The following is a 13,489-nucleotide window of genomic DNA, read 5'->3' on the forward strand; positions in this document are numbered from 1 at the left end:
ATATTTAAGTATCTTCTCTGTTTTACGCGAAAGTGGAACCTTGCAATGATCCGAAGAATTACAATGTGCAAAAGAGGGATTGCTGAACGCGTATGACATAAAAATCTCATTTACGTATACATATTACTATCAGATTGGCGCTTACATATATGTTAGTGTTTGACCGAGCTTCTCCTTTGATTTGCGGCGTGCGCCTTGTTGTTGTCACACAAAGGGGAGCGATCTACAACTCCGAACGGCGATTGTATTTTCATGGCAGTAATACACTCGGAGGTTTGCCATTGCCTGCCGAGGGGCGACGGCTATTAGATAAAACCTTTTTTTGATTTTTATTTTTTGAAGTTGGGTTGAATCGGACTTGAACCCAGGCCCTGCGGAATGGTAGCGCGCAATGCTAACCACTACACCACATACTAGATGTAAAAAGAGACAGAAGACGTAGGGGGGCAGACGCGGGCGGACAAGTATCTAGACTAAATAAATTCTACCAAAGTATTAAGAAGATAGCTACCAAACCGGGGCTAGTCCCTGCAAATAATACATTTAAGATATGTAGAGTTTACTACTTAATGCTTTGAACTGGATACATGTGAACAAAAATAATGCCGCGCAGAAACCATAAAAAAGCTGCTTTTTAGCTAATTGCCTTCAACAATCGTTCTTAAATTGCTTGTAACGTTCTATCCACGAACCTGCGTGGAAAACTGAATCCCTCAAAAATGTAACTGATTGAGCTTTATCGGTGACACCTCAGACCTCGCAAGTACATCGTTGACCAGATATTTTTATTGTGCCATCACCGTTCATCACCTATGGGAAGTACACCACTGCCATCAGAGCAATTGCAACCCGCCGTCGCTAGTATGGTGGAGGGCTCTGGATAAAGGGAATAACAGTAAAATAATAGGAAATGGGCAAAGACTCGCATGCCTTGGCATATCGGGGGCAGTGAGAAGCACACCTCAGGAAGGGCTTAATATGATATTTCACTTGCATCCGCTGCATATTTTCATTTCAGATACGGCCGCAAAAAGCGCTCTCTGGCTCAGAGAAGCCAATACGTGGAAGGCAAACAATTTCGGACATTCAGCAATACTGAATGGAGTAAAACGAGGCCGGCTCAATTGACTTAAAACTGATATTGAAGCCAGCACTGAAATACGGAGATACCCATTAGGTTCCCGACCAGAGCAGAATGGGATGCAGGACTGCCAGTATTAGAGGGGGGCGTTTATCCATCTACACTGATGGTTCAAAGATGGAACAAGGAATCAGAGCCGGTGTCTACTCGAAGGACCTGCAGATCAACCGGTCCTTTCGTCTACCGAGCGACTGTAGTGTCTTACAAGCGGAGATCTACGCTATAGAGAGGGCGGCTAGTGTTTTACTTAGTAGTAGAGTTCCTGAAGACAAAGCCAAAATTTTTGTCGACAGTGAGGCAGCACTGAAGGTAATAGCATCTAAAATAAGTGAAATCTGGAATTTTATGGAAATGTCCAACCACGCTGGTGTCACTGAGCTGTAACTACGTCACTGTATACTGCGGATAGCTCCATACTACTACCGATTTGTGATCACGTTAGAAAAATTGATCAATACACCGTGATCGCGACGAATAACTTGTGGAAAAAATGGGAAGACTATTATGGCCGCGGCTTAGTAGGAAAAAGACAAGGGACATACTGAAACTCAATAGATCTGCAGTAAGACTGCTTACCGGCGTCATCACAGGATACTGTGCTATAGCCAAAATGCTTCAATGGTGGCGAATACCAAGAAGTAATCTGCATAGGCTACCATAATGAGGATGAGGATAAGGTAGAGTAAATTTACCACTTTTTGTGTCTATGTACAGATCTACTAACGAGGCACTTGGGTTCACGCTTCTTCAACAGTTTGGGCGAGATAGTGGAGGTGGAACTGTTCGATCTCCCCGGCTTCATTATATATAATAATTGGTTCAGTAGAATAATGACTTGAAGCTACTCTTTCGATTATAGGCACGTGTATCCTATAGACACTCGCTTAAACAATGGACAAATCAGCCTCGGAGTAAAAATATGGAATATTTTACACACGCCCTTCTAACCTAACCCAACCATTGTGCTTTTCACTTCTTCGTCCATTTTTAACCCGCCTATGATAGTGCGAAAAGAAGTTGGCCCTCCAATACCATGTCAACATATGGATTTCCCGTCAACTCTCACACCAGCTCGCTGAGATTACTCTTCAACAACCCCACATACGCGAGCATTGGAACCACATTTCCGCTCAATATGACCACGCCGTAGAAATAGTCGAATTTTAGAGAGCCCGAAATAACAGCTGGTACGATGAGAAGTGTCAATAAGCTTTGCTGCGATCGGGCGCAACGCGAGCTATGTGGGACCGTTATAGGAGCTGAAAAGGAAAGCGAGATGGATTTGCCGCAATAAGAAGAAAGAGGCCGAAATACTTAACTGCTTAGAGCCTGTTTGTTGACCGACAGGAAAAATGCCCAACAATTTTACCAGAGAACTTACGGAAGGTCCAAAACCTCATATTAGAACAAACATGGCGACTTAGTTACCGATGTACAGAAACTACTTAAGTTATGGAGGGAACCAGTGGAGATCCGAGCCCCTAACCGATGACAATGGAGTCCCACCGTACTATGAAAAACAAAAAAGCTGCTGGAGCTGACGGCCCACCAGGCGAGCTATTCAAGTACGCAGGCGGGGAGCTGATAAGGTACATGCAGCAAATCGTATGCAGAATATGGTTAGATGAACGCATGCCAGACGACTGGAATTTAAGTGTGCTCTGCCCAATCCATAACTTATCGGTATCAGGACAGGGGACCATGAAATTGTATTAATGCTCCAACGACGGCGTATGCCAACAATTGCTGTACGGAATTTTGCAGGGCTTCCTCAATTGCATTCGGGACAGCAATTGGTTTAACGGACACTATATTGAAGCTTAAGTTTGGCCCCGTTAGAGGGAAATGCCTCTTCGTAGCTTTCGTAAAGCTACTTTCTGATAATATACAAAGTTTCTTCATTGTTTTGGGACACACCTCACTGCTGGCAGCTAAATGTTGTTAAGGGGTATGTTTACTTAAAGCCAGCATAATATGCCAGTCGGCAAATAAAGTAAAACAAATCAAAAAGTCTAAGTTCGGGTGTAGCCGGACATTAAATACCCGGCGCAAGTGTTAAATATAGTTTATCACATTTCTGAAAACTGCCGTTACAAGCTAAGAAGAATGGTTTTACCCCTATTTCTAACAATTACGATAGTATGTTCAGTTATACTTAATGACATAGACTTATATAGTCAGATGTGGGCGGTATCACGCCCACTTTCCAAAATTCTATAATAGTGTTACTTATTTTCAATTGTTAGTATCAATTTTAAATTTCGAAATATCGTAGTTTGAAGAAATTTACCGTTATATGAAAAGTGGGAGTAATTTTAGTCCGACTTCAATAATTTTTAACGTTTTTCTTTATGTATGTGGTAAGCGAAATAATCGTTCCAAGTTTGGTACAAATTGATCGAACGGTTACCGAAATGTACATACCTGGTCATAAGTGGGAGGTGCCACGCGCACGGGATGTGGGTGTGGTTGTTCTCCGATTTTAAAAATTTTCAGCCGTTTGGTATGTTATACCAAGGCCAACCACTGTGCCAAGTTTGGGAGAAATCGGTGGAGCGGTTACCAAGATATGCACATGTAATCATAAGTGGGCATGGCTACGCTCATTTTTCAAAAATTTATAATATACTTATTTTTCGTCTAAAGGTTGTAGCAAATATCACTTTTATGTGAATAATCTTCAGTAGAAACTAAAATATCGCAATTTCGTAATTTTGAGATATATCAATTTTTTCTCGAGTTATCGTGTACAGGGACACACGGATGGACTTCTCTCTTCATTCTGACCATTTATGTATACATTTGTCTATATCTATCTCGATTCGTTTTGGTTGTTACAAACAACCGTTATGTGAACAAAGTTAATATACCCTTGTGCACAACAGCGCTCGGGTATAAAAAGAGCCCATATGTCTGATATTTTGTGCTGATAGGTCTTCCGTTTTCGATTCTTTACTATTTTTTTGTATGGAATGGCCGGAGTTTCAAGTGCTTCTGATTCAGCTTGAAATTTAACTGTGATAAAAGCTTAAACTTTATTTGACTTCCGCTACTTTGGAAACATACCGCCTCATCTGCCTTCGAATGGAAGATCTTCTAATACAACTTCCAAAGAGAAGGTCTCATTAAAAAGTTCTACTTGAGTTCTGGAGATTAATTAAAGATAACTCTTGCAAATATGCTTGCGACAGACAATTTAAAAGCTGTGCTCACTTAAATACCATCAACCGAAGATCACACTACAAATCTCTCATGGAGCTCATAATTTCATATGTGGCATATGGGGCAGACGACTATCGAAGAAAAATAAATGAAGAATTCACGCTCTTTATACGATGGAGTTGACTTGGACCGCTGTGTCGTATGGTATTTTGCACTGACTACGAATAATTAGTGGAACTTAGCAAGGCAGATAGAAAATTTCCAAGATAAAAGGAAATTCCTAACCTATGTTAGTCAACCATTTATCTTGTTGTTACCCAAAAATGTTCACCAATGCTTTATTGCCCTCTTAATTGAAATTATGTAAGTAATTGCACTCAAACTCCTCTGAATGATTTTTTTCTTAGAAATAACACATCAAGTAATTGCATTGCTCTCGGGAATAAATAAATAAAAATCGCGATACACCTACATACACACATATGTATGTACATACATATTAGAGCACATAAATTATTTATTATTCAATACCTGCAATGAATGGTATGACAATATGCCACATGCAACACGAGATCAATGAACTCACAGCTAAGCTGAGCTGAGCAATTGCAAAGTGTCCAAAGAAGGAAGGAAGACAAGAAGAAGAATGGACGTAAGAACGAAGCTACGCATGTGTGAATGTGTGTTGATATCCGGTGTGCGTACAGCGCTGTCATGACAATGAATTAAATTATGAAATAACAGCATCCTTCATAACGCACAACTCAACCCTAACTATATTCTGTGTGATAGGGAGAAAGCAATTGTGGATTGCGAAAGTGCAAGGGGAATTCGCAGCACTGATGTTGGAATGATTGAAGGTGATTGACTGATTGCCGCGGGGCGGGTTGGAATGCTGACTTTACTTTAGGCTGAAATGCGCTGTATGCTGCGGCTTTTTGACTCGCTCGTACGGCACTGATGCGTTATGGCAGCGAAAGCGGTGGTAGGAGGGAAGTAGGGTATGAGGTTAAGCGCGCGGGACGTTTTTTTTTTTTGGCACCAATATTACAGTTTAGGGAGATTAAGTGTTTGAGCCGCTTGCCTGCCAATTACATTCACAACAGAATATTTTCACTTGGAGGCGGCTTCGAAAGTGGATTAGCATTTCAATGAATAGGGGGCGATTTTTAAAGCGAATGTTAGGAGATCAGATAAAATTAAAGCGATAAAAAAGTGAAAAGTGAAAGAACGCCCAACAATATGGAACAAGCAAGCGATCCAAAAGCGTTTGCACAAATATTGTAATTGGAGACGCCAACAAAGTCCATGCTTACAAACTTACCTTAGCAAATGCCTAATGCAAATCCGTTGACTGGGTGGGAATGGGCAAACAGATGGCAACAACCTGCGCTAAAATAAGGGTGAGTAAATGAAGTTAAGTAAATGCGAAGCAGCATAAAGGGGCTTTGAAGATTGTGTGACAGTAGCAAAGAGGGGCGGACAGCCAGCCGGTTGAAGTGCATGCGTATGCGATTGGTGCGGGGTGGAGTCGCGTGTTAAGGGGAGCGCGCAAGCACTCGCGCAACACCGCGCGAATTTGAGTTCATTGCAATTTCAAAAGCGGCTTCGCCTTGCCGACAAAGCGCTTTATCCAACCACTCACTCACAACTCTTCTGCTGCTCACGACGTTGAGTGCAGGGATGTCAGCAAAGGCGGTGGTCGGTCGGTCGGTCGATGGTGATGGCAGTGCAATGGCCTTGCAGCGAATGAAGTTGAAGTTGAATTTTACTTTACTGTCGCCACCACAATGGTGTGTTGCTACCTCAGCGAGTGGAAATTATGAAATTTGTGGAGAGGAAACTCCAGTGGGGCCTAACCCCACCCACCTCTCGCTGGATGCTCTCGCTTGTGCGCCTACCTATGTACCTACTTGATTGACTTCTGTACTTTTTCCGCATTGTTGTATTTGCGGGGGGGCGGGGGGATGCACGGGATTAGGGGGTTGTTTGTACATACATATGTATGTATGTATGTATGTATGCATGCGCGTGTGTATGCGCGTATTTTGCGTGCGAGTTTCTACTCTAGCTTCTAGAAGCACTTTTTAAATTGCAACTAAGGGTGGAGTTGTGTGCTTTGTTGTTGTTTTTTTTTTTAAGTTCATTTTTCAAAGTGGCTGGGGGTGGCTGGATAATGAGTCAAAAGCACGAAAAGCGTATATAACAAGAGCATAATTTATAAGTGCGCACACCAGCAGGTTTATAATATATTTACATACATACATACATACATGCATGTGTGTTTGCGCTGGGTGGTGGTGGTGGTGGTGGTTTGCGTTTTTAGTGGTAGTAAAAATAAAAATAAAATAATCAATAATAAAATAGCCAGCTTTAGTTTTTGTTGGCTATATGCGCCACTTAACTAGAATTTCAACATTTAATGCCTCGTCATGTATGTAACTCGAATGTCGATCACATTTTCGAGCAAAAAAAAAAATAAAATCTGCAATTAACTACTGCAAACATTAAGGCACTGTAGGCATGTATAAAACTACAACTTTTGCAATGGTATTTCAATAGGTGTAAAAGTGTGTAATAAAAATCATAATTTTTCTTCTAAAATTGGATTTCTATTTTTTTGATAAAATATATTCGACATTTTATGAGTTTTATTTTTTCCATGCAAATAATCGTTATTTTTGGATTTTTATTTTATCGATAAATGTAATATTACAAAACATTTTTTTAGGTAACATTTTTTAATAACAGTTAAAAATGATAAAAAAATATAAAAGTAACGATCTTTTTTACATAAAAGTCACAAAATAACGATTAAATTTGGCTGTAAATAAATCAAAACCCAAATTCAACGATTGTTTTAAATTTTGTTTATTCCGGTACGAAAATCTTACAAAACAAAGCCTCCTTGCCAATTTGAATGGCGAAAAGCTTTTTTTCACAGAAAGCACATTAGCATGTTTTAAATGGAGATGTATGTACTCAAGTTACGAATTTTTGTTTAAATCCGATTAATTGTACCAAAATTCACAAATTTACTCCAAGTTATACACCAGTGCGCTACTTGAGTATGTATATCCGGCAGCGGATTTTTTGCCCTTTATTTGATTAATTATTTTTATTTAGTTTTAAGATTTTATTGTTTTAAAAAGAAAAAAATGTGTCATTTACTTTTTAGAAGTATATTTTATGTATTTTGTCTGCTTTTATTTATTTATTTTTTCTTTTTTAATTCGATTTTTAGATTTTGTTCAAGAAAACATTTTTTAATTTCTTTAAATTTTTAGAAACTTAGTTTTTCCGTTATTTTTTGTTTTTTGAACTTAAATTTTAGATTTAATTGTTTAAAAAACAATTATATGTATATATTTTTAAATTTAATTTAATTTAAGAAATTTAATTAATTAATTTTTTTATGTGTTCGTGTTGGTTGATTTTTTTATTACCTACATACATTTATTCATTTTCATTTAATCTTTTTTAAATTTTTAGTTTTCGTTGTTTTAAAAAGAAAAATATTTTTTGTAGCTTAATTTAATATGTAGAAACTTTTTTTATGTATGTATATCTTATTCTTTTAGAATAGATTTTGTTGTCTTTATAACTTATTTCTTTTTTAGTTTTTAGATTTTATTGTTTTAAAACACAACGTTTTTTCATTTAAAATTTTCACCTTTGTTATTTTATTTTGTTTTTCTTTTAATGTAATTTTCATTTATTTTTTAGATTTTATTCTTTTAAAAAGAAAATTATGTATATATTTTTTAAAGAGCAAAAATAAATTAACTAAGTTTCCAAAAAGTAAATGAAATTAAAAAAAATAGCTTATTCTTAAAATAAATAAATTTATAAACTTAAGGATAATTAAATTAAAAAGAGAAAAAAATAAAACTTTTATGAACTTGTTTTCTTTTTTGTAATTTATTTTGTTTTTAATTTAGTTTTTAGATTTATTTATTCCAAAAATAAACATAATTTTTTAAGCTTTCATTTACTTGTTCGAAACTAATTTAATTTATTTTTGCCCCTTTTTAAAGTTAACTTTTTATTTTTATTAATTTTATTTTCTCTTAATTTATATTTTGTATTATTTTAAAAAAGAAGAAATATCTAGTTTTTAATTAGTTTGATTTTTAGAAAATTTATTGTTAAAAGACAAACAGAATGACGCACAGACCACCCCGTTGGTAGATCTGTCAATTAGTCTTTCAAAAGACTTTTGTCAGAATTAATTAACATACGGTAGTTAACCTAAAAATTTTTGTACTGAAAATATACAGTTACGCTACGACACTTAACATGCAAATGTGTTCAATACGAATTCTTACTTTTATAATAAAAATTTTTGCATTTTATAGCTACTTAGATATTTCAAATATTAAAGAAAAAAAACGTTATTTTTTTGTACTCACCATTTGGTATATTCTGATTGAAATGATTGCCATTCGTCTGATAGCGTTGCACATGATTATCGCCTAACGATGCACCGCCTGCATTGCCATTGATGCCGGTGGGCGTGGCAAAAGCGCCCGGAGGACCTTGTGTGTCGTGGCCAAATTTTGCGGCAAACTGATGTATGCCGGAGAACGGACCACCAAACGCAGAGAAATTCATCATGACACGTTGGCGTCGAGGGGAGTTGGAGAGAAAAGGATGGTGAAAAAACGGTCACCAACTAATAACTGTTTCTGCACTAAGTACTTGGTTAGTTTTTTAAAATTTCAAAGACATGCAGAACACGCTGAAAAGTTTGGCAGGAAACTGGGTGGTGGTGGTGGTGGTGGTGGCGATTTGGTAGCCACTTTTTCTTCCATGTATTGCTTATCTTATTGCGCGCCGTCTTTCACTTGCTTGTAAATTATTTTGTGCACAATTTTTCACTTTTTCTTCGCTAACGTTTCAATAATTACACAACTTGCACGGCTGAGTTTTAAGAGTTTTGTTTTTTTTGCTAGATTTACATAAGTTAAAAAAATATTTAAAATTTTTTGTTATTTATTATTTTTTGTAGTTTTTTTTAGCAAAATTAAGGCGTTTCACTTTACACTTTTAATGCAATCCTTTAGAAATTTTCCCTACATATGCAAGCGTCGTCTTCTTGCCTTTTCTAAACTCACTCACTCACTAGTCCCAACGTTGTCTGCACCGCAGCGCTAACAATGACAACGGCAACGACAAGATGGCTATTTTTTGCTGACTACTACTACCGTCGTCAACTCTGCTATTATTCCCACTATAACTTCATCTGGCTGGTTGGTGGACTAGTATTGAAGAGCTTAACTTTCGTTTTTCGCGAGCGCAAAGTGTGGCGGCGATGATTTAATCACGGCACCACTAACACTACTGCTGCTAAAGCGGCTATGCGGATGGGCCACGCGACTCTACAGACATCATATACCATACGCATACATACATGCACTCATATGAATATATATATACATATGTGTGTGTGTGCGTCTGTGTATGCATATGTATGTGTGCGTGCGCGTGTATGTGTTAGCCGTCTCACTGTCGACTCAGAATAGTTAATGCGTCCACTGTTCGCCCGCCCGCCGTTCGTCCGTTCGTCCGTCCGCCCATCCGCGAGTTTTCATTCTACGCTGTGAGCCAGCAAGCAGCAGCTAACCTCCTCTACAGAGGTGTTTCAGCCATTTAAGGGTGAGTTACTGCTTGCTGTTTGTTGGTATCGCTACTCCACCCCCTCCCCCCTCGTCCATGCATTTGTACTTCTGGTGTTGGTCTTGCCAATTGAATCCAATATGCGGTGGTGGGGTTGGTGGGTGGTTGGGTGGTTGGGTGTATGGTGCAGTTGTGGTTTAGAAGGCAGGAAACACACAAAAAAAAATATATATATATAGATATGCATATGTGTGCATACATGTATGTATGTATATCCCTGCAATTGCAACGCGAAAAGAAATTGTATTTTTAACTTTCAATTTCTGTGAGCTACAAGCGTTTGTGTAGTTAAATTAGCAACTGTGATGTTGATACTAAATTGTCATTGACTTTGGTCGCGTCTATGAGACTCTTTCTCTATGTATCCTTAGAAAGTGACGACCACGACGACAACGCCGACTCCACTAACACAATGAGCGCAATGAGCCACTAACGTACTTATATATGTGTGTATGTATGTTTGTAGTAGTATGTAGTTGTCATAGTAGTCCAAGCAGTCGAAGGAGTGTAAGTAAGTAGCAGACTAAAAACAACACCAACTACCAATAACGACTTTAGAAAACTAAGTAAAAGCTTCCATCAGCAGCAGCAAACAACAGCAGGCGACATCAACAAAAACAATATGCTGCAATAGCAACAAAAATATGCACCAGAGTGTATACTTAAATAGTGTTGAAAGCTGAGAAAGTTGGGTTGCCACCTCGGGGGTGGGTACATTGATTGCTCAGCTTACCTATGTGCGCACGGGTCGGTGCGTGCGAGTGTACAGGGTGGGACAATAAGTTTTATATTTTTTTGAATATAATTGTATTTTTGTTTTTGTAGATTGTAATTAAATTCTTGGAAATTTTCAAATTTATTAAAAAAAAAAATAGATTTTTTCGAGGGACAATGATAAAATAGGTAATTTCGGTATTTTTCGGCTAAGGGCGCGTGTGAATCGGTAACAAAGTTTTATGGGGACAGCTGGTGAATAATATTTTTACTATGGTGAGCCAGTTTTGCCAATTTGCTGTGTGAAATAAACTTTTGATAAAATATTAAAAATTGAAATGAAATTAATATTTTAAGAAAACATCTACCCTCATTGATTGCAATTCATCAATTTAAGCTTTTATTTAACGAAAAATTACACACATCAACAATCTTTGCGAATGTCAAAATTGCATTTGTCAAAAATTTTACTAGCCTTATGAGCTACCTAAGTTTTATTCACCTCATACTTGTCAAAAATTTACTCGCAGCGAACTTTGTTACCGACTCACTTACGCTCTAAATAAAGTTTTAAAGCTAAAATTGTTAAAAATACTTGATTTACTTTCTATTGTGCATGTTTCTGGAACTCCACTGATTGAAATAAAAGCAGGAAGAATCCTTTAGTATTTTTTCTTCTGCCGAGTGAAGGGAGTGACAAAAAAAAAAACAACTCGTGAGATTTGCTCATATAGTAACATCTTCTCCCACAGCCTTCATGATTGGGAGTTTGGTCGATAGTTTTGAGCAACGGGGTTCAGTGGCCGACCGTCCTGGAGGAGGTGCTCTAATCAAAATATTCGCACTGAAGCTGTGCGGCAGAGTATTGCAACTGATCCATCTGGGTAAACTCCTCGTCGTTCCAGCCAATTGACGAATTCTCTTAAGATGAACTCATACAAAATTGCGCTAACATTGCTACCGACAGACCACCAACTACGTAAAATTTTCGGAGAGCGTTTGATAAAAAAAATTAAGATTTCCCTGGACCAATTTGTTCACTTATTCGATTTAACAGCGCTCAATTTTTTTATGTGGGCAATGCTACATAGACAGCTGAAGCAAAATATTCGAGACGAAATGCGGCGGCTGTTATAATAAACATTACGTTGTGTAATGGAAAACGCACTAAAAAGACCCAAAGGGTGGACATTTGTGTGATGTAATGTTTCATATATTGTACGTTTTAATTTCCATAAAATGCATTTAAGATAGAAAAAAATTTATTAAAATAGATAATTATGACAACAGTTATACGGACTTAACATTGGTAGGTATTATTTGGCTCACCCTGTATAAAGTCTGCATGCGCAAAGCATATCTGTAGGAATTTCAGCGCTATCTGTATGTAGTTGACTTTACTTCGGTATTAATCCTAAAACACTCAACAAACATCATTCAATGCACAAATCTGTGGCCTTAACCCAGGGGGTTCGCCATTTATAGTACTTAAAGATTAAAGAAAAGTAAAAACAGCGCAGAAAATGTTAAAACTAAGGATGAAAATAGGAATTAACTGTTTTTAAAAAAGTTTTACGCCGACCCCGAATGGCGATTGTATTTTAATGAGAAGCTGTTTTTCATGGCAGAAATACACTCGGAGATTTGCCATTGCCTGCAAGCCGACAAGCAACCGCTGTTAAGAAAAAACCGTACTTCGCGCGCTTTCATTGTTGACAAAAGGCAACCGCGCTTAAAACCAATAATTTTATTGTGAACAATTAGGTTAGGTGGCAGCCTCGTGTGACCGGTGCTCATTTGGACAATTTCCACTATTCCAATAATTTCAGTTAGTCGATTTTCTGACTAATCGATGGTGAGCGGATAGTCGAGAGTGAACGATTAGTCCCATTCGACCGGTTAATCGAATAACTGCCATTCGACTATTAACCGACAAAAATGATAATCAACTATTCGATTAACCGAAAATCCGGTTAGTAAATTTTTATCAAGGGCTCTATTAAGGACGTCGTGTTGCAATTGTACCGTCGAGGAGGTAAAATAAATTTTGTTAGCATCTGGCCTTATTAACATTTCTATGCTCATAGTTATCATGCTTTCACATCTAGGATTTCCTAAGATTGATTAAAGCCCGAAAGAGAAGTTTTTGTCTTTTGCCCGGCCAAAAGCTTCCGCACTCCTCCAAGTAACTCACATTGCCTTGACTAAGAACTTTTCAAGCGGTGTTATATGTATGAATGAAGTTTAGTAGCGATCGGGAAGATAAAATTGCATTCAGTATCTCTCTCGGCGTGCTTTTTATATTGGAGAACAAAACTTAGCATTTTGCAGTTATAATGTCTGGGAAGGAAATTTCTTTGATTTTCAGTCTTAGAACTTAACAAATTGTAGTAAGTAGCCGATACGCGTTCCAAAGCTGCACTGGTTTTGGCAAAGTATCTAATTTTTTGATTCACTATGTCCTACTGCGATTTACGGCACAACTTTCTTGCTGCCTTCCTAGTGTCGTCTCTCACTTTTCTGTTTCTAATGCCTTTGCAGTACTGCTGGCACAGAGGTAACTAGAATTAACGTATGATACAGGGAAGGCGGGTTGACGAAACAGAGTCAGCTTGATTTGCTATGTTTCTACTAATTTATTATGCCCTTTGTTCAGTGACTTTGTAAAAAAATAAGTCGAATTAGTGAGTAGAATACCGTAAGAAATTGCAGTAAGGAATTTTTCTAAATTAATGATTGGATTTTTATTTTATTTTTATGATTGAAACGGACTTTATTTAGTGTTTTTAAATA

General features: G+C 37.6%; 1 protein-coding gene across 1 annotated transcript in view; it reads right to left on the minus strand.

Moving 5' to 3' along the window:
• LOC118742472 (zinc finger protein 205) overlaps positions 1-10,132 on the minus strand; it is a gene marked incomplete in the record, with an annotated part of 125,544 nt that extends 115,412 nt beyond the window's left edge. The window contains 2 exon segments of the mRNA XM_036474582.1: positions 8,716-9,254; positions 9,349-10,132. Coding sequence (XP_036330475.1) covers positions 8,716-8,920 — 205 coding nt within the window.
• Between the last annotated feature and the right edge of the window lie 3,357 nt (positions 10,133-13,489).

Source organism: Rhagoletis pomonella, unplaced genomic scaffold, assembly GCF_013731165.1.
Source record: "Rhagoletis pomonella isolate Grant_MI unplaced genomic scaffold, Rhpom_1.0 Rhpom_scaffold_00001, whole genome shotgun sequence".
NCBI classification, from domain to species: domain Eukaryota; kingdom Metazoa; phylum Arthropoda; class Insecta; order Diptera; family Tephritidae; genus Rhagoletis; species Rhagoletis pomonella.